Raw genomic sequence first — 25527 nt, 5'->3', positions numbered from 1 at the left:
TGGAAGTGATAGGAAACCAAAAATATTATTGCTTTTTTTTTTTTTGCGGGGCAGTGAGGGTCAAGTGACTTGTCCAAGGTCACACGGCTAGTAAGTGCCAAGTCAGTGAGGCCGGATTTGAACCCAAGTCCTCCTGAATCCAGGGCCAGTGCTTTATCCATTGTGCCACCTAGCTGCCCCATAAGTTAGCATTTTTGGAAAAGAATAAACTTAAACTCTATCTGTGGATTCAATGAAACAGAGAACTTCCAAGTAAGGAAACTACCTCTCTCATCGAAGGATGGCAGACATTTGGTCTTTGTGAGTTGCTCAGAGCACTAAGTTAAGTGACTAACCTAAGGTCACACAGTCATTCTGTGTCTGAGGTAGGTCTTCCTGGGTCCAAAGCCAGCCCTCCCTATCTCTTACCCCATGCCAGCCTTTCTGGTCTGGAACAGACTTAGAGGATGCAAAAATTGGAACACTTCATTAAGAAGATATGAACAACTATTGAAATGTAGGTTAAGCATCACATTGTTAGTCTCATCATTTATCAAATCAAAGTTAGGGAGCAGTTGGATAGAACTCCAAGCCTGGAGTCAGGAAGACTTAAGTTCAAATCTAGTCTCAGACACTTAGCTAGTGTGACCCTGGGCAACTCACTTCACCCTTTTTGCCTCCATTTCCTCATGTGGAAAGTGGGGTGGAGAAGGAAATGGCAAACTACTTCCTGTTCTTTGCCAAGAAAACCCCAAATGGGGTCACAAAAAGTCAGACATGACTGAATAACAAATTAGAAAATGCAAAATAAACCCAACAACAAAAAAATCCAAATACATCTACCCAGTGCTTAGCACATAGTGGATGTTTTAAAAAAAAATGCTCGTCGCCTTACCTGGTCGACGTCTCTCCACCCCTGCAGATATTTCTCTTTACTTCATAAAATCCATTATGGAGCCTTGGGAATTTTTTTTTTAAATATAGGTCTGTTATAGAGTCATGCTTTTCTTGGAACTTGATATAATTTGTATAAAAATGATTCACTTGACTTAAGAGTTGTTTATCCCCCTGGGGGTAACTTTGCATTTGTAATGAGAACTGAGCCAATCTCCAGTTGTCGGATCCACGTGAGCCCATGCCACCCGAGTTCTTCTCAACATTCAGACGTGTAATTAGAGGCCCTTGTGTGAGGATGATGTGGCACCCTGACAAGTCTTATCATGCGTCTGACGGAGGTGCCGTGGGTGAGCCCCGTTCCCTCCAAAGTTTGCAGGGCTGCCCCTGGAGCCTGCTGGATGGTATTAACTCATGGGAGGGAGGTGCTGTCCATTAGCATCTGGTCGGCCTGGAACTCTTATCAATCACCCATCAGAGACAGCGTGTCCGAGAACACCAGTTCACCCAAGAAGGTTTGGGACGGTCAGTGCGCACCCAGAGGGAGTGTTCTGGACTTTCTAAGAGACAGTGTGGGGAGAGAGCACGGACTTCCAGAAGTACCCAGTTGCCCATTGTCAAAGGAAGGCAAACTGAAGACCTGTGTACACTGTCTCCCTGCTCCCACCACGGCTCCCTAAGTAACTGATGCCCATGCAGGGGCTCCAAGATCTTAATTCTTGGGGGTGGCTGACACACCTGTGAATGATAGCCCAAACATGAATTGGCATGGAATTATTGAATAGTTTATTGCTAGTTAGCATAGATCTAATTTTTGGCTGGGGGAGAGAGAATCCCAAGGAGGAACCCGAATAATAGACAAAAGAACTCGTTTTCCTATTAGCAGTCATGTTTTCCAAAACTTGCTTTCCTGGTTAGGTTTACTTGTGGGAGGTGGAGGTGTCATTGGTAAGGTGTCTAGAAGAAGAGCTATGGGGAGAATAATAACAGCTAACTTTACATAGAACCTACTATGTGCCAGGCACTGTGTGTTAAGCGATTTATTATTCTCTCATTTCATCCTCACAACTACCCTGGAAGATAGGTAGTATTATTATCCTCATTTTTCAGAGGTGAAATGACTTGCCCAGGGTCACACAGCTAATACTTAGGTCTTCCCAATTCCAGATCTGGAGCCCAATGCCATGCTTTTGGAACATGCTTCTGTGTAGGGGCAGCTAGGTGGTGCAGTGGATAAAGCACTGACCCTGGATTCAGGAGGACCTGAGTTCAAATCCGACCTCAGACACCTGACACTAGCTGTGTGACCCTGGACAAGTCGCTTAACCCCCATTGCCCCACCAAAAAAAAAAAAACACAAAACCATGCTTCCGTGTGACCCTGGGAACTGATGAGTAAACAGCAGAGACCCACGTCTGTACTAGCATGCATTTTATGTGAAACGTTGTGAATGTTCTTTGCCCAGATAATTTGGAAGAAGGCTGTATTTGCTTCGATGTGCTATCACGACCGGTTCACAAATAGCTGTTACATAGCTTCGATTAGAACAAAGCCTGGGACAAAAAGATGGGCATCCTAGTTCTCAGCCTTATTTTAACAACCAAATTTCAATAACCAAATCTCATCAGACACGCTCAAGTTGTGTTATTTCACTTTGCCCAAAAGTAGTTAGGAACTGAAAAGAGCTTTGAACTATCCAGGTACAAACACATTAAAAAAAAACGGGTTGCCCACCCTCCCCTCGCCCTGCCCACACACACACACACTCCAAACAGGCCCCTTTGAACATTTTTTTATTGTATTTGGAAAACACTCACAGACCAGAGGGGACAAAACATTCCAGCCAAACTTCCTCGGGGGAGAGAGGGGCCTGGGGCTTGGTGCAGTCATAGCCCACAACGGAAGGAACACCCTACCAACACGAAGCTCTGGTGTGTGGGAAGGATTGTCCTTCTACCTTTTGTCTTCTTGGTTTTGCATTCTTCACGTGACTCATTTCCCAGAGACACGAAGCCTCAGGCAGTAGGGGGGTGGGGATGCCAAGTCCTTAAAAGGAGCATTGTCTCATTAATCTGTGAAGTTTAATTATTTCCATATTGTCTTCATCCTTTAGAGTGTAAGCTTCTCAAGGGCAGGGAACCATCTTTTGTCTCTGTATCTCCAACATCTAGCACGGTGCCTGGTATGTAGTTGGCACTTCATAAATACTGATTGATAACGCTAACACATACATACAAATTTGGTATCAAATGCTGGTGTTTTGGGGTTTTTTTTTCCTTCAGTTGCTGACATTTAGTCTGGGAAGATAAAATCAATGCCTGTTAATTCCACTTTGTTTGCCCACTGCCAATCAGTTTCTACCATTTGTCAATATTTATGTCCAACACCTTAGAAATGTTAGCATCTAAATAAAAGCTGTACTGGAGGGTTTTTATTTTTTATTTATTTTTTGCGAGGTAATGAGGGTTAAGTGACTTATCCAGGATCACACAGCTAATAAGTTTCAAGTGTCTGAGGCTGAATTTGAACTCAGGTCCCCCTGAATCCAGAGCTGGTGCTTTTTCCACAGCACCACCTAGTTGCCCCATTTGTGTTTTTAAAGGAAGAGACTTCATGGTGCCAATAGCAAGACTGGAGCCCAGAAAAAGGACTGAATTTGGAGGACCTGGGTTCAAATCCCAGCTGTGCCACCTATTTCTCACATGACCTTGGGCAAGTCACTTGTCTGGGTTCCAGGTGGCAGTTTGGGGCTTTTGCAAGTAAAAATAATAAACTTTTCTGATAAAATTTTAAAACCTAAGTTAGGATTTGAAAAAAATCTATTTTGCACTGGAACCAGTCCCTATGTCCTGCTTCTTTCAACAGGCATACAGACAGAAGCCATTCACTTTTCTGAAGTAAATGACCAATTGCTATTCAATCAGGACCTCGAGCCTACTATGAGGACCCAGAACTCAAGCAGCTTGATTATGTTAAGCACTTTCCTCCCATCACTACGGAGCCAACTAACTTAATTTTCTAACATATTTAGCTAAGACTTGCTTTGACTTACAGAATTTAATCATGTAGTTGTGGAAATGGAAACCGGCAAATGAATAACCTTAACACCTAGAAGTGGCCTGCAAAATCCCCATCAAAAATAACCCTATCTGATTTAGGGGGCAGCTAGGTGGCACAGTGGATAAAGCACCAGCCCTGGATTCAGGAGGACCTGAGTTCAAACCCGGCCTCAGACACTTGACACTTACTAGCTGTGTGACCTTGGGCAAGTCACTTAGCCCTCATTGCCCTGCAAAAAAACCCAAAAAACAAATCAGATAGGGTTATTTTTCTTTCCTTTTTTTTTTTTTTGCAGGGCAATGAGGGCTAAGTGACTTGCCCAAGGTCACACAGCTAGTAAGTGTCAAGTGTCCGAGGCCAGGTTTGAACTCAGGTCCTCCTGAATCCAGGGCCGGTGCTTTATCCACTGTGCCACCTAGTTGCCCCCCCATCTGGTTTAAATCTTGATACTAATACAAAGGACGGACAGCACATATATTTTACTGCAGAATAGAAACTAATCTTAGCTTTCAAATGTCCATTTTAAATGTTGGGTATGAAAGCATCCACAACTGTAGCTAATGATAATTCCCTTAAATGGGTATACTTTTCAATTCTTTTTTTTTTTTTTTTGCTGGGCAATGAGGGTTAAGTGACTTGCCCAGGGTCACACAGCTAATAAGTTTCAAGTGTCTGAGGCCGGATTTGAACTCAGGACCTCCTGAATCCAGGACCAGTGCATTATCCGCTGCGCCACCTAGCTGCCCCCTATGGGTATACTTTTCAAAACACCCTTTCACATTTTGGGTGGGGGAGGATCTGGTAAAGATGAGAGGATATTACTCTGATTTTGCTGAAAAGGAAACAGGTTCAGGAAGGTTGTGACTTAATCTGAGATCATTAACTGGACATCTAGGACTAAATTACCCAGGTCACCTGATAGCAACACTCCCTGCCAATATTCCTCAAAGACAAGCACAAAATCACTGGTTAGCATCGGCCTGAGCCACAGTGAAAAGTGGCTAAAGCATAAGCATCGACTTCTGAGGTGGAAGCTTCTATTTATCCCTGAAACGACTTGGTTTAAGGCTTAGAGTAAGCCAAGACAAGGTATGTGCCATACCCTCGCATGGTGTTTTTCAAGATGGTATTTGATTAATGCAGGAAGGATTTTCTCAGAGCTAACTCTAAGGAACCATAAAGACAGGCCAAACAGTTTATTAGGGGGAGGCTGCAAGTTTTAAGAAGAAACAAGGGAAAAAATGCACGAGGGAAAAAAAAGGCAAAGTATAAAGAAAAGTTTAGAAGGTTAAAAGGAGAAAGATGGATAGATATAAGAGCTGTTGGTCAAAGAACCTCTGGAAAACTTTGAAGATAAAGAGAAAGTTCCTTTCCAGGTTTTACTTACAAGTAGAAATCAGTGAAATCAGAAGACTGCTGAGGAGCCAGATTTCACGGATAAGAGAACCAGACAAAGATTGCAGAAGGTAAAAAGACCATATTAGAATGTACCTGGTGATTTTGGATAAAGGACAACAGAACCCTTAAGACCAGAATTACTTCCAAGTTCCTTTGGAAGTTTTGAGACCTAATCAGCCTGCACTGAGCCTGCCTCTTAAGGGACAAAGCATATCTCTCAAGGATCCACCACAATCCATTTCCCTTGAGCTAAATTTAGACCCTTGCTGGAAGTTAAGCTCTAGAGAAAACCTTCCTAGGACATTCACCCTTGTTAACAGCTTAGACAGAGAGATTGGAACTGCTTCAAGTTAGTTGTGTCTATTGACAATACAAGGTTATTTAAATATTAAAGGTGAATCCAGGGGACAGCTAGGTGATTCAGTGGATAAAGCACAGGCCCTGGATTCAGGAGGACCTGAGTTCAAATCCGGCCTCAGACATTTGACACTTACTAGCTGTGTGACCCTGGACAAGTCACTTAATCCTCATTGCCCCGCCAAAAAAAAAAAAAAGGTGAATCCAACATTCAGGCTAGCTCCCCATGTAGTTTCTTCTAAGGCTGCCCTACCACTCATTACTAGCTTTTTGAGAAGGGAATACATTCCAAGTGTCACCTGGATGTAAAAGTAGGTCGAAAATTACATGAGAATGTTCAGATAACCAGGAAGCAAGAAACATGACGAACGGTGTCATAAATATTATAACTTTATTAAAATGAAAAGACATATTATTCAAAATAATGCAACAAAATGAATAAAATCCTTTGTCCAATACTGTACACATGATGCAGAAATCAGTGCATTTTCTATCGCATGTTTTCACCTTCATTTAGTCTGTACTAAAATATAATAAGCTTTAAATAGCTCAAATAATATCATTCAGCAGTTTAAACTGTAAACAGCTTCTTTTTCCTGTTAGGAGAATATCATGAGCACCTTCCCTTCTGTGCTTCTCCAGAGAGGATCAATACCCTGAAAGCACAAGAGAAAGGCGGACACAAGCCATGGGTGCAGACTTGGAAGCAGTGAATCAGATCTTTTGCTAAGGGTTTGACTGTGAAGGGTGGAAAAGAGGACGGTGCGGCCTCTTGCATTAAGACGTGCTGTGCTGTTGGTCAGTGGAAGTTGTTTCACTTAAAAAGCAAAACCACCTCCAGAAAATACTGAATAGAAACCAGCAACACAAGGCCAGCTTGTGTTGTATTTCCGGTTATTAATACAGTCTGAAGTTTAAAAAAAAACAAAAACAAAAACAAAAAAAACCCACCCACCCCAAAATGAGAAGAGATTCTGGATCTTCATCACTGTCTCATTATTGGCTAGTAAGTGACAGTGTGAATACCCTGGTGCCTTTCCATGGGGAGAGGCCAATGCATCCCACTGCCCTGGGGAGAGAAAATTGGCATTTTTTTTTCCTGTAATGTGCTGTTTTAGTGGGTAAAGAGAACCTAGAAGGCACCAAGAAGGGGGGGGGGGGGAGAAGAATCCTACATGACATTACTCATTCATTCATTTTGTTTTAATTTTTCCGAGTGTGAAACATGTATAGGTAGGGTAATATTTCCCAAATGGGCTTTTAAAAGAAGCCAATCAGACTTCGTGATGTTCTCTAAAAATGGGCTCGGATATACCGGTCCATGTTCCTTGCTCACATAGGCCCAGGTTTCTGTGGAAAAGTCACACTGGATAAAGAAAAGAGAAATCAAATGTCAAAGCCCCCAATCCCACTAAAACAGAACCTTCTGTGGTTCTGAAAGAAACAATACTGTCCTTTCATTTGCTCAGTTTTCAGCCCGGCAGCACACTCTCATTTCTCCAGCTTGTATTTTTTTTTATTACTCTGAATATATATATATATTACTCTAAGATAGTAACTAACTGGTTAACCTGCAACTACGGTTATACCACAAGTTCCTATATAGATATATATAGATATATATATAGATATACATATAGATATGTTTCCCCTCCCCCCAACATCACATCTTTAAATTATATAGACTTGAATAGAAAGACTTTTCTCCAAAAGAAAACTGAGGGATAACAACACCTTACAGTTGATTGACCACTTTCTCTTCAAGACAGAGAGACGTGAGCTGTTTACTTTGCCACGAGACCTTTGGCAGCCCTCAACAGAACGAAGGATGCCACAGAGAGCTCAGGAGGCTCCTTGCTCTGAACCATTGCTGAATGATATTCCCAGAGTTCAGGGGGAAACCACGTAGGATAAATGCTTGCGTTTCCCCTGTCCCTCAAGGTCCATTTTAGCTTTGGGGTCCAGCTTTTCTGTCACTGCAGCTGTCCTGCAGTCACCGGATGGCAGCTGAACAGGGGCACCTGCTGTACTGCTTTCTTCTGTTTCCCTAAAGAATTTCTCGTATTTGTCCAGATACGGGGGCCTCTCAGGGAGCAGGTAATAATGCGTTGAACTCACCTTCTTTCCATTTTCAATGATGGGCAGAATGCAAGGCCCCTTGCTAGCGGACCCTTCACTGTTCTGTCTTTGTAAGGCTTTGCTGCTGACGTACTTGGGATCAGGGGCAAAGCTCTGTGTAGGGGGCATGACCCCATTGAGGTAAGACGGGAGGCTTTTAGGACTCGGTGTGCGGGAGTTACTGCGTGATAAAGGTTCTCTCGGGGGCACTTTGGGAGGCCTGTCTTCATCACTGTACGTGCTAGATGTAACTTCTGCTGACCACCTTCTGTAATCTGGTTTCACTGGCCTGGGAGGGATGGGCACCCTGGGGGGGACTTCTGGTTTGTCTTCATCTGAATTAGGAGAAGCTCCATGTAAGTGGCTAGTCAGCCTCGAGGCTGGCTTGTTAAAGGATCCAGCAGGTCCTGAATGGGACCTTCGTAATTTCCGGTGGGACTGCTGAAGAAGAGGTGAGGTTTGGACATTTTCATTTTGGTCCAATGTCTGCCTCCCATCTTCGGGAGCCGGGGCGTCAAAATATGCATAATTGATCTGCCCGCACCCACGGAAGCTGCGTCTGCCTGGAACCCCATATTTAAAGACAGGAAGTGTACCGTCTTCTAAGAGTAATTCTGTGTCTGAACTCGTTATAAATTCCACCTCACAGTCTGTGTCATCCGGAGAAAAGTCCTCAGAGATGGGTAGAGGGGGTAGGGGCCTAGAACCCCGCTCACAAGAAGTCACCGAGGAAAATAGGGAAGGCCCGTTTTTTACGGGTGTGAGGGGGGGACTCTTGGAAGCAGCACAAACCCCATTCACAGAGAGTTTCTTAACCCCACAAACAACATGCTCCTCTTCACTCTTTCCAAAGTGTTCACTTGGGGAAATAATGAGAGGAGGCAAGCCGGACTTCATTGGAGATGGAGTCCCAAAACAGTTGTCAGTGAAGCAGTGGCCATTCACTGGGACAGATTTTGAAATGTGTCCTAGAACAAAGAGGAGATGTTAATCCAAGATCTCTTCCCACTGTGTGTGGTGGAGCCTCAGCTATCTACACCTGGGGCAGCTTTCTGCCTAACCAAACACCTCCATTAGTGAAATACTTTCCTGGTCTAACCCTGAGAACACTCAGGCAAGATGGGTGTAATTAGAGAACAGAAGATTGTTCATGCCCATGAACTGGTTCAAAGAACAAATTATCTTCTCTATCTCCTTTTGGACATGAGCACAGTGCACACCCACACATCTCGGCAAATGGTGTGACGTGTGCACAGTTCGCAGAAGATGAACAGCATATAATTTATATGAATACCACAGTGCACCAGCCTCACCATTTCCGAAGGGTGACAACCCAAGGCACGCAGGGCAGGACGGAGATAAGGAGAAGACTTGGCCGCTCCAGCCCCAGGATTGCGACAGGGGATTCCTGGGCTTGGTCTGATAAGCAGCTCTGGACAAAATCTACAGGCCGGAACGTTCACACTAAGCGCACTCACTCTGCATCCGTTCCTTATTAAGAGAACAGACCATCTGCAGCTCTTAACCGGGGCCTCGATGCAGGCCAGCAAGAGGGATGAAGAAGCACATCCAGCTAAGTCAGCCTCAAGGCTGGGATCAGAACAGAATCCCTGACTTGAAAAGCCCCTGTTTCAGCTTCAGGTCTATAAGATCGGGAGGCTACAGCAATTTTAAAAGCTCTCTGTAAACCTTCCTCTAGGGGTGGGGTCCCCTTAATGGGGATGGGAACTCCTGGAGAGTGACGACCGTCTTGACCTTTCATTCTCCCCCCCCCCACCCCCTCCCCGTGCTCATGCTCACAGCACAGTTTAGACACACAGTGAGCATTTAACAAATGTCTTTTTTTTTTCCCTCATTTCTCTGACCCCTCCCCGCAAAGCCAACTCAGCTGTTGCCACTAGAGGTCAGGAGACTGTTTCAAATGGTTCAGACGGTTCCTCTTTTTTTTTTTTTACACTCCTCAACCCAAACTCCAGCCCCAAAAGCTTGATTCAAGAGAGATACATACCAAAGGTTGTTAGGTGCTGCTGGGTGGTGGAATTCAGGTTGTAGGCCATGGTTATTGGGTCAATATTTAAAAAGTTGCTAAAAAGAAAAACATGTCTCAATTAGTCACAAAAAAGCAATGCGAGCAGGCGTGTCTCTTTTCACCCAAACACTGCCATGGTAGAGCTCAGATGGGACAGGCCTTGCAGGGACAAGGCAGGTCGGCAGGAGGCTCTCCCCACTTACTTTTCGAATCCCCTGCGGCTTCCCCAGCAGGTCTTCAGACTTCCCATGGCTTGGCCATTCCGCAGAAATCCAGTCTTTAAGGGGACTCTGATTTCCTGAGCAGCAACTCCCGCTGTTGACATCGTGCCTAGTTCCTGATGCCTCCAAGCGTCTGCAGCTCAGGGATTTTCAGTAAAGAGGCAGCTTTCATTCCCTTGGGGAAGAAAAGTGAGGAATCACCAATGAAAGAGCACCTTTTTATGGGGTTCCTGAATTCTTCAGGGGAAAACATTTACTCAATTCAGGGACAAAGCGATTAGCCAAATGCCCAAGAAATCCCAGCACTGACACAGCAAAGTTACCCAAGTGAGTGTAATAAAGACCATGTCGGCAGACCCCAGGCCAAGCCTTGAAATGTTTCAGCAGAGGGGAGGAACAAGGGGAGGGAGCTGGTGCCAACAAAAGCAGACCTAACTGCAAGGGCGCATGGGGCAGATGGTGGCACGACGGCTGTGCTCACTGGGAGCCAAAGCACAAGAGCCCCCTGCGCCTGGATGAGTAAAAAGCCCTTCCTGCCCTCCTTGTCCTCCTCCCTGGCCACCCACACCTCCAGGGAAAGCCCATCTGGAAATGATCTTTCACCTCAAGCTCACCTAGAACAGCACTGCTCAGTGGGACCCTGCGCCCAGCAGCCTCTCTGGGCCTTGGTTTCCTCCACTGAAAAATGAAGGTGCTAGACTTTCTGGCCCCTAAAACTCCAACCTAGCACTAGAACCATCACCAAGCCCTGATGGCTAAATTAAAGACATCCGACTGATTCTGAAGGACGGCACCAGGGCAACCTAGCCAAGAGCACGTGTTTGGATTCACTATTTCAGTCTGGGCCATGGGACAGGGAGAGGTGGGCTATCGAATCATTTCCAATCATGTCTGACTCTCTGTGGTCCCATTTGGGGTTTTCTTGGCAGAGGGACTGGAGTGGTTTACTATTTCTTTCTCCGGTCCATTTTACAGATGAGGAAAACTGAGGCAAACAGGGTGAAGTGACTTGCCCAGGGTCACACAGTCAGTAAGTGTCTGAGGCTGGATTTGAACTCAGGAAGATGAGTCTTCCTGACTCCAAGCCTGTGTCACCCAGCTGCCCCTTTACTTAGGATACCAGTGGCTATTTCTGCAGACCATCTCATTTCCAGGATCCTGTGAAAATCAAGTTCTGCAAGTTTACTGGCTTTAGAAGAGCTATACTATTCAGTGACCTACTCCTTGCTCCCCTCCCCCACTTTAAAAAATAAAACCACACAGATGTAAAAGTACATTCTTCACATTCTCCTTGGCGGAATGCTGGATAATTCAAGCCTTGCCTAGCTCTAAGGCATGCATGACATACGATGTAAGTAAACTCTGCCTAATCAAGGGGTTCCCGAACTTCAAGTCAGCCCTTTGCTAACTCACTACATTTCTGGGGTCCCAACTCACAGCCCTTTCAAACTTGCCCTATCCTCCCCAAATCATTTGTTCAAAGTTCACCAGGTACCTGTAAGGCGGATTTATCCTTGCAGTAGGAAACATAAGTCTATCTCATTATCAACCACAAACTTTACTGAGCACCTAACGTGTAATTATTTCACCTAAAGGCCTTAAAAATGCTTTCACATGCTAATTTCACATCAGAGGGACTGCAGGCATGTCGGTATTGTAGGGGTCACAAACTAGATCAGGTCAACAGAAATCAATGAGAGCGAGCAAAGAGTTCTTTGCTTGCTGTATTTAAACACAAGACCACAGTAAAACATCGACGTTACTTGTCCAAAGCCAGATTTGTGTGAGCTCATTGCTATGCGAGGTAATGATCTGAGCAACTTTGGAAACCTATTTCAGAAAGAGGCTTGTATTTCCTCCCCCATTTCAGAGCCCAACAAATACCACTTGTTTATTAAAGCCAAATCACCACGGAATTCGGTCGGGCTAAGTATGTTTATTAAAACTTGCTTGCGGATTCTGAGCAAATGTGTTTTCTCTCCATTTACTATTTCTTGAGTCAAATGAGGTTGGAGAAAGCCAAAAAAAAAAAAAAAAGAAAGCCACCAGTTTCCATCTCTATACTCAGCCCAGCTGTCAGCACATTAGTCCTAAGTAGTCATATGGTGGTTTTTCTAAGCATACTACAAGCACTGGCAAGACCATAGGGAAAGTCTCTGTGGTAATATAAAAATGAAAGGCAAGATAGGAAGGAGAATATGGTATTTAAGTAGTTTGAAAGCACCCGTATGAAGATCACTCATTCAGATTACAGGAAAAAGCCCTAGGCGCTTCTGGGAGGCCCAACCCCCACCTGTATGCCCGCCAACAAGCACTCCTCGTAATTACTGTGTGTCAGCCTCCTAATGCATCTAAATCTTAGCTTTCAACAGAATGATTGTGTAACTATTCCCTGTTCTGAAATTGCCTTGGAATTTTAGGCTTACATTTCAATGGACACTTAAAACTATTTACACATTCTAGGAAAAGTTATTTTTCAATCATTGTTCCCATCACCTACTTGTTAGCTTTCTGAAGGAAAAAAAAATTTTTATATATAAAAGAATTGTATTCACTGAGCCAGCTCCCTCCCAACCACAATAGTGTCTTTGTGTATTCATAGAAGGTTGACCTGCCTCTAAATTTCAATGGGGAATTGTGAATGGGCCGGGTTATGAAACTGTCCGAACTTCCTACTTGCCTGAATGGAAGACGTGAGGGAGGCAATCTAATGGCATGTTCTCCTCAAGTGGAAAGTAGCCTTGGATTGTGGATTCAAAAGGGCAATGTGCCACATGTGAAGGGACAAACAATTTAATTTGTGTTCATCATAGCTTATAAGCTCCCCAGGGTCAGAGCCATATCTCACTTAAAAGAAAAATCACTCTCTGGTACCAAGCGTGTAGTAGGAGCTAAATGAATATATATATATATATATATATATATATATATATATATATATATATATATATCATAGAGTAGAAAAGATGGAAAAGATCTCAGACACTAACTGATCCAAAGCTCTTGTCTGACAAGGTGTTTCAGAACCCAAGGCTCTGGGACTTCCAGGTCACTCAACAAGAGGGCCGTCTCTGCTGTGAGCACTCCCTTCCACTACACCATCCTAGGCCAGGAAACCTTAAGTAAGATGAGCAGCTGGCCTCCCACTAAAGCTTCTCTTCTAATAGACATAATCAATAAGATGAACCTCTAGTTTAGTCAAGAATCAACCTCAAGGAGTTTATCTAATTCATATTCACCAAAGAGGGTCCCTGAACGGTTCGGCTCAAATTTAGTTCTGGTTTAGAATTCTTTGGGAAGCAAAGAGAATTAAAAAAAAAAAATCTTTGCCAGAAAATAAACACCTGAAAATAGCATGTGTGCCATTCTACTGCTATGAAATGCCCAAAATGGGATTAAAAAGTGTTGGGCAGCACAATCTAGACCCAGGTCCAAATAACCCAGGGCACAAAAACTCTGGCTTCCAAAAAATTTGCCAGCCAGTCTGGAACCTTCCTTGGGGTATCAAAAATCCAACGGATGCCAAAGCAATGCTCTCTGAGCACTACCCTTCGCAGGTGGTCAGCTGAAGGGAGTTCCATGGGGAGGCAGCCGTGGCTCCTTAGCCGAGTCATGCACAGGCATTCTGTGGCATTGTGGGGCACTGACCCCAAGCCCAGGGCTGCTTCCACTACACCTGGCTCTGCTCTGCCACCGTCACGTGATCAGAGGGAAGCACCATATAATTAAGGCCAAATTAAAAAAAAATTTGCTTCCCATTCTTGCCTCTTTTAAAAATAATTACTGTGCTAAGGCTTACTAGTTTAGATGGGCGACTTGGAGCTCCAGATGTTGACAGAACCCAGAGAAAGTATGGATAGAGAAGGATTGGTAGGTAAGCTGGTAGAAATGACTGGCCTCAGAAAAGGGAGGCTGTCAAGTGAGACATAGGGCAACAACTCTAGGGTTAAGTGACTTGTCCAGGGTCACACAGCTAATTGATTATCTTTTTAAATTGACTTTTCAAATTCTAAAAGTACATTATTTTTGCAGAGTGAGAATAAAATGACTTAAAGAGGCAATCTGACTCGGAATCTCCCATTTCCATTGCTGCATCCTAGTTTATTTGGAGAAATCATGAAGTACTTCAAAGGTCATTTCCTGCTAAATGAATTTCAAGCTTCCCTAATGTTTGCTACCCATTAATAATAAACAAATATAAAAGGAATTACTCTGAATGCTTTACAATTTACAAAGGGCTTTCATTTTATCAATTCAAACATCTATTAAACCATTAGGATATGCAAGGATGTAACTAAACACTGGGGATTGAAGCAATGATGAATAAGATACGCCCGCTTTCAAATTTAGAATCTAATCTGTCAGAGAAGTAAACAGTGGAGTTAGGGAATTAGGGCCTAGGTGAGGTCCAAGGGCTTCCTTCCATGAGATACTGCGGGAGAAAGCTTGGGGGGGTGGGGGGGGCGTCGGCGGTCAGCCACCGCCTGAGGACCTCTGGTTGGAAAGGCATCTGGGGAGTGGCTACGAAATCAAGTTCATGAATGCAATGGAATCTATTTGTTCTGATGAACAAAGATGAATAAAGAGAAGCTGGGGAAGATTTATAGGAATGGATTCAAAGTGAAGCTCAGCAGAACCAGGAAAAACAATGTACAGAATGACTACAAGGCAAAAAGAAAACAACCAGAACCAGAACAACAACATGCTACACCCTGTCGATGGTGACTGAGCTTAGTCCCGAAGCCAGGAGAAAGTGTGTCTCCTTCCCTTTATAGCGGTGAGGGGCTGTGGGGGCAGAACACTTCATGCACTCTCCAATTCTAGGAATGTTCTGCCTCTCTTGTTCTTTGTTTGGGGATGGCTCGCTGGGATACAGGGGGGTAAGGAATGGAGAGAGAAATGAAAACCATGTAAAAACCAAGTCATTTCAAAAATCAAGCCATGGGGGCAGCTAGGTGGTGCAGTGGATAGAGCACCAGCCCTGGATTCAGGAGGACCTGAGTTCAAATCCAGCCTCAGACACTTAACACTTACTAGCTGTGTGACCCTGGGCAAGTCACTTAGCCCCAATTGTCTCACTAATATATATATATATAATAAAGTAAAAAACAAAAACCAATTGCCCCGCCAAAAAAAAAAATCAAGCTAACAAAGAGGTGTCAATCGACAGGTGGCGGCCCGTGTGTGTTGTTCTTGAAGAAAGACTATTAGCGAAGGCAGGAGAGGATGGGAAGAAGGTAGAATGGCCCCTCCACCCCCCACCCTGGGCAGAAGGGTTGGGGGTCAAAACCCAGGGTCTTCTCCCTTCAGAACTAGAAGGTCTCCTGCTGGTGATCCACTTCACATTTCACAGATGAGGACACTGAGTCTAATAGTGGCTTGCTCTGGGTCACAGGGGTAGTAACTGGCAGAGCAGGAATCCAATCCCAAATATTCTGGCTCTAAATACAACGTGCTCTCCATTATACCAATCTGTCTCCTTCGAGTGATTTTAACCATCAGGAAAAACCCCTCCTATTATGCACCCACTCAAAAATATCGAACTTCGGTTTGTAGTGCTTAGAAACACCCCCGACCCCAAGAAGGAACTGACATTACTTTAGGACGTTAACCTAGATTGGCTCACCGGGCCACCTGATCTCATTAATGAATCTCAGAAGCAATTGGGAGGGGGAGGGGCACATTTTTGTCACACAACTCATCCAGTTCTGCCCAGTGCTTCCTTATTTGAAGGTGTGATGTAATTTCCTCTTTTCAATCTGGTTTTGGAACCTGATTTCTGTTTATTCAAAGGGAAAAATGGTCTCCTTAGACTTTTTAATCATTTATCTACAAAACTACTTCAGTAATTACAGAAGATCACATATCATACTTAAAGTACCATAGCTACGTCTTGGAGAATGGAAGGAATTTGTATAGAAGAGGACTGAAGGGGCTTTGGACAAGACAAATTCCATGGTTTTTTTGTTCCAGGAGGCTTATGAATGCTGAACCAATGCCTGATTTTAGGAGACTCCATATATGACCAGTACTTGTTATTCATATTTGACCTCTAAAAACAATAGTTTATTACTGAATTGAAGGTCTATCTGTACAGTTCAAGAGCTCAGAAGTTTGGGGTTTCTTTAAGAATGCCTATTCAAGGGGGCGGCTAGGTGGTGCAGTGGATAAAGCACTGGCCCTGGATTCAGGAGTACCTGAGTTCAAATCCGGCCTCAGACACTTGACACTTACTAGCTGTGTGACCCTGGGCAAGTCACTTAACCCCCATTGCCCCGCAAAAAAAAAAAAAAAAAGAATGGCTATTCAAGGGGCAGCTAGGTGGCGCAGTGGATAGAACACCGGCCCTGGAGTCAGGAGTACTGAGTTCAAATCCGGCCTCAGACACTTGACACTTAGACCCTGGGCAAGTCACTTAACCCCAATTGCCTCACTAAAAAAAAAAAAAAGAATGGCTATTCAGTATCTCTAATTTGTAGGTACTTTACAATTTGCAAAACATTTCCCTCATAATAACCCAGTAATGTGGGTAGAGAGATTACTCTTCTCAGTCGGCAGATGAAAAAACCGAGGCTCAGTGGGGTTAGCTGATGCTGTGGCTCACACTGGCTACTGAGCGGCAGTCAGGACTCAATAGCTGGTCTTCTAACCCAGGCATGTGCTCTTGGACCACACCACATTGTTCCAATCCGAACCCAGCCTCCTGAAGGTAAGGTTCTCACTTGCAATGCAGCCTTCAATCAAAAGCTCTGCATTCAGAGGCTCCTATTGAGCCTTTCTTTTAATACAAAGGTTCTTGGGGGCAGCTAGGTGGTGCAGTAGATAAAGCACTGGTTCTGAATTCAGGAGGATCTGAGTTCAAATTTGACCTCAGACCCTTGACACTTACTAGCTGTGTGACCCCAGGCAAGTCACTTAACCCTCATTGCCCTGCAAAACAAACAAATGAATAAACAAATGAATAGATAGATAAATGAATAAAACAAAGGTTCTTCACCTGGGGTCCACAGACCTGGTTTAAAAAAATATTGTGATAACTATTTCAAAGTAACTGGTTTCCTTTGAAATTCTCTGTATTTTATTCTATGCATTTAAAAACATGATCCTGAAGGGCAGCTAGGTGGCACAGTAAATAGAGAAATCAGAACCCAAGTTCAAATATGGTCTCAGACACTTGACACTTACTAGCTGTGTGATCCTGGGCAAGTCACTTAACCCCAACTGACTTGCAAAATACACACACACACACACACACACACACACACACACACACACACACACACACACTTCTAAGAAGGGATTCACAGGCTTCAGACACTGCCCAAGGGACCCAGGGCACACAAATGGTTAAGAAGCCCTGTTTCCACAGGAGGCTGCTAAGAGCTTTGGGGAAATGATACATGGAATAACTGAATTACTGGAGAAGTCCCCTACATGTCAGCTTGAAACACCTCATCTGTCTGCATTATCCAGGACTTAAATCCCTCCCCATGGATGCTGTACCCCGGGGTGGAAGATTTGCCAGGGAAGCCCAACTTCTCTGGCTGTGAGGCTGAAGTCTAGGCCAGCGATGGGCAGCATGTGTATAATCCAAGGATCAGCCTCAATAAAATCCTTCAGGTGCTCCCAACCACTCGGGAAGGCCATCCAAGGAAGGCCTATGGGAATCTGGATGTGCAGAGAAGTAAGCACCCACACAGATGAAACCACAAACACCTGAACCACACCACAAGCTGTTCTATCTGACAGTGCCACAATGGTCGGGAAGTCCAAACTTGGGATAATGTACAATTAATCCAAACTGATAGATTTCGAAGTCCGATAACTGCTAACCATCAGATCATATAGTTTCTATGATAATTCTGAGGGACTGAAACCTCAAATTTCAGAGGCATTGTTTTGGGGGAGGTATTCTAAGATTCAGTGTTGCTCAGGAAGACCTGGGTTCAAATCTGTCACTAGCTAGGCCCGTTTCTTCATCTGTAAAACGGGGCTAAGTAATACCCAAGTATCTACACCTCATAAAACTGTTAAATCTCAAATGAGAATACATATAAAGGGTTTTGAAAACTTCAAAGCACCTTATGAATATCAGGTATTAAGTTAGTAGATTTTTTTTCTTCAAGAAAAAAGGGCGAACTAAAGACAAAAACAATTCTGTTTGACCACCCTGACCAAACCATTTAGTCATAGTTTTATATTCAATTGCCTTCTGCAGCCACTCTACACACACATTAGGCCCAAGCAGCCAAAGGACAAAAGGTAATGGGATCCGTGCTCTATGACTTCGGCCTTCCCTTTGCTTTTACTCACAGCAGAATGGCCTTTTAAAGCCTAGTTAATCCCTAGATTGTAAACTCCTTGTGGGCAGAGCCAGGGCTTTATCATTTTTACCTCATCCAACTCCTGTCTAATTTTGTATACAGTTCAGGGCAGCTAGGTGGCACAGTGGATAAAGCACTGGCCCTGGATTCAGGAGGACCTGAGTTCAAAACCGGACTCAGACACTTAACACTTACTAGCTGTGTGTGTAACCCTAGGCAAGTCACTTAACCCTCATTGCCCTGCAAAAAAAAAAAAAAGTCATCTATTTTGTATACAGTGGTCCCTTAAGTCAGATGAACAGATGCAGGAAAAGAGCCAGGCTGTGATGAATGGCCCAATGGGGATGGGCCTGGATGGACCAGAGGGTCCATTGGTGATGAGAAATCCTTTGGAATTATCTAATAGATTATGCCAGGATGTGCTGCAGCCCAGACTCACTAACCCCCTGACCCTTATTTAATTCATGAATATTGATACAAAAACCACTCAACTGCTATACTAGGTTCTGTGATTCCTTAGCTGTGAGCACCAAAGCAGATCCCTGCATTCCTCTGCTTTGCAGCTTTGTATGAGGTTCTCGGAGAGGATGGATCTGTTATCTTAGCTCTGCAAGACCCTTCATAAGACCCTTCGATCTTAGCGAGAAGATACATTTACTGAGAAGAACGGATGGGGGCAGCTAGGTGGTGCAGCAGATAAGAGCACTGGCCCTAGAATCAGAGGGACCCAACTGCAAATCCAGCCTCACTGACTGTGTGACCCTGAGCAAGTCACTTAACCCCAATTGCCTTCAAAAAAGAAAAAAATAAGAGAAGGATGGCAAGAACTCATGAGAAAATTTCTGAAAACAACAGATCACACAACTTGAATGGCAAAAAGGGATTTTTAACTTAGCATTGCAAAATCGACTTGAATGACAAGTTTAATTTCTATCACTTGCCCTTAAGAAAGTTCCTAAGCTTTTGGTTTCTGTGTCTACTAAAAAGGGTCTTCCTCACATGCCAAATGTAAACTTTTAGGGGCAGCTAGGTGGTGCAGTGGATAAAGCACCAGCCCTGAATTCAGGAGGACCCGAGTTCAAATCTGGCCTCAGACACTTAACATTTACTAGCTGTGTGACCTTGGGCAAGTCACTTAACCCCCATTGCCCCGCAAAACAAAAAAACAAAACAAAAAAAACCCACAACAAATGTAAACTTTAATTGTTCTGACAAATGCATCAAAGTCTTAGCACCCGTGGTATCTGGTACGAGACAGGCTCACTCTGGACACTTGTCCACCAGGGCTGAGTTACAAGACATAGCCAGAGGATTTCATTCTAACTCTACTGCATGTGTGGATCTAAGTTCTGCAAAGTTCTCTGGAACGACCCAAACCTTCAACCTGAGACAAAGGCATTGTTCAAGTGAGGCCCCAAGTCATGGAATACTACAGTCTCTGATGAAGCAGGAAGTGAGGGTCCCCAAAGGGCAAAGGCAAGGGCCAAGCAAATAAGTATACAGAAATAGGTGCCGGAGTGTATCAGAAACATGTGGGAGCAGTGATGGGCTGGCCAGCTTTGCTGGATTGCTTCTTTCTCCCCATCTCTTTTAAGAATCCTAATTACAAGGGATGATAGGTCACTGGGGAGAGGCAAATAACAATCAACAAGCATCAATCTTTCCCCCAATAATGACAAGGTGGGGGAGGGGGGGGAGAAAGAATGAGCCAGCGCAATCATATAGTGAGAGCAAGGGATGACTGGTAACAGCCTGCACACTCTACTGTTGCCCAAACAACGTGGAGAGAACTGATGTAAGGCTCCCAGAGAGTTGAGCAAACACGGTGGCAAATTTGTGAAAGGATCAGAGCCTCCCTGGATGGGCAGGCATGTGACTGATAGGTGGTGATTTTTTCCATCTAAGGCATGACTGTCTTCTCCTGATGCCAATTCTACTGCATCTCAAGGATAATACTTATTATGAGCTTCTGCTGAAGTACAGTGACTGTGCCAAAGAGCCAGGATTTCTGTGGATGGGGGAGCAAAGAAGACTGCAGCCTTGTCCTCAACTTAGTCTTAGAGACCAGGCTCTCCTAGGCCCAGAGAAGCCAAGCAACTAGCCCAGGGCCACTCAGTTTAACAGCAGGAGGCGAGATGGGGACGGAATCTGAACTAGGTTTCCTGCCTCCCAGGCCAACCCTCTTTCTACCAGGCCATGCTTTAATGGGCTTATATTCAGCCTGTGGTCACAGGGGGGAAAAGGCAATTTAAAAAACTGACAAATGTTTGTCTCTGGATTTCTCCCACTACCAAAACGATGCATCTAAGTGCAAGAAAACTGAAGAGATGCTAACACTTGTTCACATTGACCTAAATTAAGTTTAACACGACACAGTCTAAAGCTGAGCATTAAATACATACATATATAAGGCAAAATCATGTATGTGTATATGTATATACATGCATACATACATACATATATATATATATATATCCTACTCCTATAAACTACTCCTTGACATTTTCCTTTGAGCACATTTCTCTGGCAAAAGAATTCAGTGACTTGTGGCTGTGAATCAGGGCAGGACCGTTTAGTAGAGCTCTAAGACAAAGCAATAACTACAAGCCACCCTGCTCAGCTGCCATGGACTAAGGGTATTGAATAGGTGCCCTGGCACACTCCACATTCCAGAACTGTCAGTGTGACAATACCAGAGGAACAAGTCAAAGGGCAGCAGATTCCTCTGTTCCACATGTCCCCCCCAAGTTATTAGAGAGCCACCAGCCCTAAGAGGAAGCCGGAAATCTGTTTCCTTATCGTGCCGAACTACGGACACCTGCATTATTTCATGTGGCACGATGGCAGGATGTGCACAACATGCAGCTCTTCAGCCTCTCTACTCCTGGGGTCTTTCCCTTTAGATAAAGGCCTTGCATTTACAAAGAGCACCTTCTCCCTTCTACGGACCTGGGTCCTCATTTATCCTTATAACGTTCCAGTTGTAGATGGTAAAAAGCAGCTAGAGGAAGGTGAAGACTGGCTGAGAGGCCAGAGCAACTGACAGGAGGGTTCAGGACCCCCCCTTCCCCCTTAGAAAGCACAGAGATGTGGGCCTGTTTGGAAGGATCCCTGCTCTAACTCACACAGCCAAAGGCTACAGAGGATTTAGTGATGCACTTGGGTCTTTTATAACCTCATCTGGGATCTTCCTGGGAAAGATACTGGAAGACCCCGGGCTCTATCTATCCACATGCTACATGGTTGCCCCAGAGTCAGGAAGACCTGTGTTCAAATCTAGCCTCAGATCCTCACTAGCTGTGTGACCCTGGCCAAGTCACTTCACCCTGTTTGCCTCAGTTTCCTCTTCTGTAAAATGAAGCTAACACTGGCACCTACTTCCCAGGATCAAATGAGACAATAATCCCAAAGCGCTCAGCACAGTGCCTGACACACGACAGGTACTCTATAAATGCTTCTTCCGTTCCCTTTCCTTTAGACTGACATGTTGAGGACACAATAAAACCCTTTTCATGACTTGTTCCTCAGTTCTACTTGCATATGAATTGTGCTCTAAATGTTCCTTCTTTTATACTCCAAAGACAGTTTGTACATGTAGGCAATCCCTCCACTGATACCGAATGGACCCCCTCTCACTTAGATCAGCTTTGAGATCCTCTGACAACCAAAACTGACAATACACATGCCAAAAAACCCCGACCCCGACCCCAACCTTTACTAAATTGTTTTTACTCTTCTCTGATCCAGGACATTAACTATTTCAGAGTTTTAAGTGCTCCCCAAATCTTAAGGCCTTTCTTTTTCTACCCCTTTCTGGTCTGCTGCCCACCCTTAGATTTCCCCCTGTAATCACAGAGTCAGAGATTTAGAGCTGGCCATGGAGTTCAACCCAGACACTTTACAGATGAGGAAACTGAGGCAGACCTGGGAATGGAACCCAGGTCCTCTGCCACCCCCCCCCCCAATCCAGCATAATTTCCACTGTCCCATAATGCCTCTAGGTCATCCTGACTAGGCCAATAACTTACATCCAAGACCCTGAAGTCACCTGTTTGACCTGCTGCTAAAAGCCTATATTTATGTTATGTGAATAATGGCAGAAGAACACAAGGACACTGTGTTTATCTAGGGAGTTATTCATGAGCCTTTGTGAAACCCTGCCCAACCTCCCCGCTGAAGTGTGTTAAACTCATTCCGACCATGGAGCATCCTTCCAAACGATCTGGACGAACAGGAGCGTTGTTTCCTTAGTGCAGATGCTAAGCCGATGACATTCCAATTCCTGGAATTACCCTGGGCACCACCTTTCCCCCCCTCACTCCAGGTTCACCCTCCAAAGCAACCTGCCGGCATGCAGACAGTCAAGTCCATTTCAAGCATGTTAATTTGCACCTGTAACCTCAGCAATTTGCCTTTAAAGCTACTATTAGTGTGAGCAGAAAGGAAGCATCAGCCCAGTTTAACTTCTCTGAAATAATCATAGCATCTTTACACAAAAGTCAGTGTTAAGACAAAGGTCTTCTGCAGTAGGATTTAGCCTTCACTCAATAATCCACACCTTCTGTGAGATCAGACAACATGCTGGCCAAAGCCAGTCATTTCTACCTACCTATTCAAATACTGAAGAATGGTCAGACATCTGGTCTGTAAGAGTAGCTCATCAAATAAAGGGAGACGTCTTTGCTTTGGGGGTCAGCCTTCTGAGACTTTACCATGGTTTGCCTCCTGGGCATTTTATTCAAAAAAATCTTTATTGAATGTTTACTGAGCTAGGCACTGTGCAGGACTCACAGACCAAGAAGCAGTTCTGGGCCTCAGGGAGTTTACCATCCAGTAGATCTGATAAATTATATAATTTGTTGGTCCAACACCTCCAATCCCTTCCTCTTGGACACAATTAAAAATAAATGCACGCATGAATTGAGCTGAATGATGGGTACTGAATACTAATGTCAAAGACGCATGATAAAGGCTGTATTTATTTGTGTTCAAATTTGCTATTATCTGGGAATGATCTTGGGTTAGTAGCATACTGGTAAACCGAACGAGAGTCAGCATGTTAAACGAAGCCAGCTCTTCTGGCTTTGGTCTCTTGCCAGATCTGCTAGTTGTAGCCGAAAATGACATTCTAGCTTCAGGGAAGGCAATGTGCATGTCCTGCTTAAGAATAATTTCTGCCTAAAATTGCATTATCACAGAAATGTAAACAGAGAGGCAATAAAGAAAGGGACCACAGAGTCTGGTTAGATAAGGGCTCCAGACTGCAAAAATACTTAGGCTGACTGCTTTCTGATGGTAGAATTACTGAAGCTTAAAGCCAGCCAGCTAGCTAGCTAGCTAGCTACTTGCTCTCCTGAAGTGAGAGAGGGGAAGAAAAAAAAAAAAGGAATTTTAACCTCACCTTTCTTCACCCCTGACAGTTGCCTAGAAACCAGTCCTGCCCTACCTGTGTTACAGGTGTACCTAAAGTCACCAACACACCTCCTTTAAAGCTACAGTCTCTTTTCTGACTACACTCAAGTTTATGACTAACAATCTATTCATATGTTATCAAGTAAGAGACTTGTTTCTTTCAAGCAATGATGAAATACTAATAAAGACTTAGCAAGCACCAATACCGCACCAATCATAGTAGTCACACCTCATTTATACAAGGTTATGGACCTCAAGACATTGTTTTCTATATAAACACAGCAAATACACACAATCGGCCACCTTGTAACAGCTCCCTAACTAGTCCTTTTGAATCACAACGCCCGGGAAATACTGAGAAACCTCTCCAGAAAAGAATGGAACGGAGCCACTAAAACAGCACTGAATGTATGTACCATCGGGAGAAAAGGGAAGGAAAAAAGGAAAATCACAGACTCCTAAGTACAGGAAACGTGAGCAGAGATTCCTGAAGCTGATCTCGAATCCAATGAGGCGCAGTCATACGCAGGCAATTGCCAAATGCCTACTAGCAGCCTCCCACCAAAGCTTTTAAGGTAGGATTTATGGGCTATGAGACACTGTAACAGTGTCTAATGCTATAAATAAAATTGTTCTGACTAAAAAAAAAATACCCCAACAACAAAAACCCTCAAGCCGCTAATCAGTGAGGTTGGAGGAAAGCAGGAGACAGGAGGATCTGATAGATCCCTATGCCAAATCACACACCAACTCCAGGCTGGTGCAGAGGAAGGAGCGCTGGGGGGCTTGGGTTGGAACCCTGGCTCGGTGTCCGAGTGATGGCCAGGTCACCTCGGAGTCCTCAGTTTCCCCGTCTGTAAAATGGGGGATGGGCGCTGGGCTGCACGGCCCCAGGGGTGGCTGCCCTACCTCGGGGCACCCACGGGGCCCGGGTGTGCCGGTGCTAGGCTGTGCAAGGCTGCACGGGCTGCACGAGAACAATGGTCAATGGAATGAAAGGGGAGGCAGCCGGGGAAGGCGCACCGGGCTTCGCGGCCGCCGCAGCCGCAGCCGCAGCCCCGGCGGGGCCGGCTCCCCCGCGCGCGCCCCCGGCTCCGCGCGCGCCCCGCGCCTGCCTCCCAGCTCCTGGCGCGGGAGGGGGCCCCGTGTCTCTTTCATCTCAAACATCTGGATGGAGACACCCCCCCCCCTCCACATCTGGAGGGAAGTCACCGCCGCCAGGCCCCGCGTCCCTCCCCCTTCCCGGGGCGGCCAAGGCCGCCGCCCCCTCCTCCTGCTCGGAGCCGGGCCGCCGCCGCAGCGCCGCCGCCGCCGCCGCCCTCCGGCCCCGACCCCAGCCCGGGGCCCCCCCTCACCTCAGCGGAGCCGCGGCCGCCGCCGCCGCCGCCGCACGGCCGCCAGCCTCCGTCCCGCGCATGTCCGTCCCGGCTGGCTCAGCGCCGCGGACAGAGGGGCCGGGACATTGCGCAAGCGCAGACTCCACTCTCCTATCCTGAACACTAGTCCCGTGGATTGTACGCTTATGAACGCCGGCGCCGCCGAGCGGCTTATATAGCGAGGAGACAGCGGGGTGGGGGGCGGTGCCGTGACGTCTTCGCGTAGCCGGGCTCCTCCTCCCTCCCCCACCGCCGCAGCTTAAAGCGGCGATGCCGCGGGGCCCGCGCTGCGGTGGGGTCGGCGCATATGCGCCTTTGTCCCTGGGCCGTGGCTGCTGCTGCTGCTTCTGCTGCTGCTG

General features: G+C 45.3%; 1 protein-coding gene across 1 annotated transcript; it reads right to left on the bottom strand.

Annotated features, from left to right (window-relative positions):
- Positions 1–6062: 6062 nt before the first annotated feature.
- On the bottom strand, positions 6063–25325 carry ERRFI1 (ERBB receptor feedback inhibitor 1). The gene is made up of 4 exons (XM_043998023.1): positions 25148–25325; positions 10039–10231; positions 9815–9891; positions 6063–8774 (listed from the first exon to the last, which is right to left on the bottom strand). Exons 2-4 carry the CDS (start codon positions 10158–10160, stop codon positions 7579–7581), a joined length of 1395 nt encoding a protein of 464 aa, XP_043853958.1. The 5' UTR covers positions 10161–10231; positions 25148–25325; the 3' UTR covers positions 6063–7578.
- Positions 25326–25527: the final 202 nt, after the last annotated feature.

The sequence above is a fragment of the Dromiciops gliroides genome, chromosome 3 (assembly GCF_019393635.1).
Source record: "Dromiciops gliroides isolate mDroGli1 chromosome 3, mDroGli1.pri, whole genome shotgun sequence".
In the NCBI taxonomy this organism is placed as follows: Eukaryota; Metazoa; Chordata; class Mammalia; order Microbiotheria; family Microbiotheriidae; genus Dromiciops; species Dromiciops gliroides.
The sequence above is the reverse complement of the archived record's forward strand: the minus strand, read 5'-3'. Positions and strand labels throughout refer to the sequence as shown.

Coding starts and splice junctions, on each gene's coding strand:
- ERRFI1 (XM_043998023.1), bottom strand. CDS start 10,160: ATGTCAACAGCGGGAGTTGCTGCTCAGGAAATCAGAGTCCCCTTAAAG. Junction 9,892..10,038: donor AGCCGCAGGGGATTCGAAAA/GTAAGTGGGGAG, acceptor TTTTCTTTTTAG/CAACTTTTTAAATATTGACC. Junction 8,775..9,814: donor GCAGCACCTAACAACCTTTG/GTATGTATCTCT, acceptor TCTTTGTTCTAG/GACACATTTCAAAATCTGTC.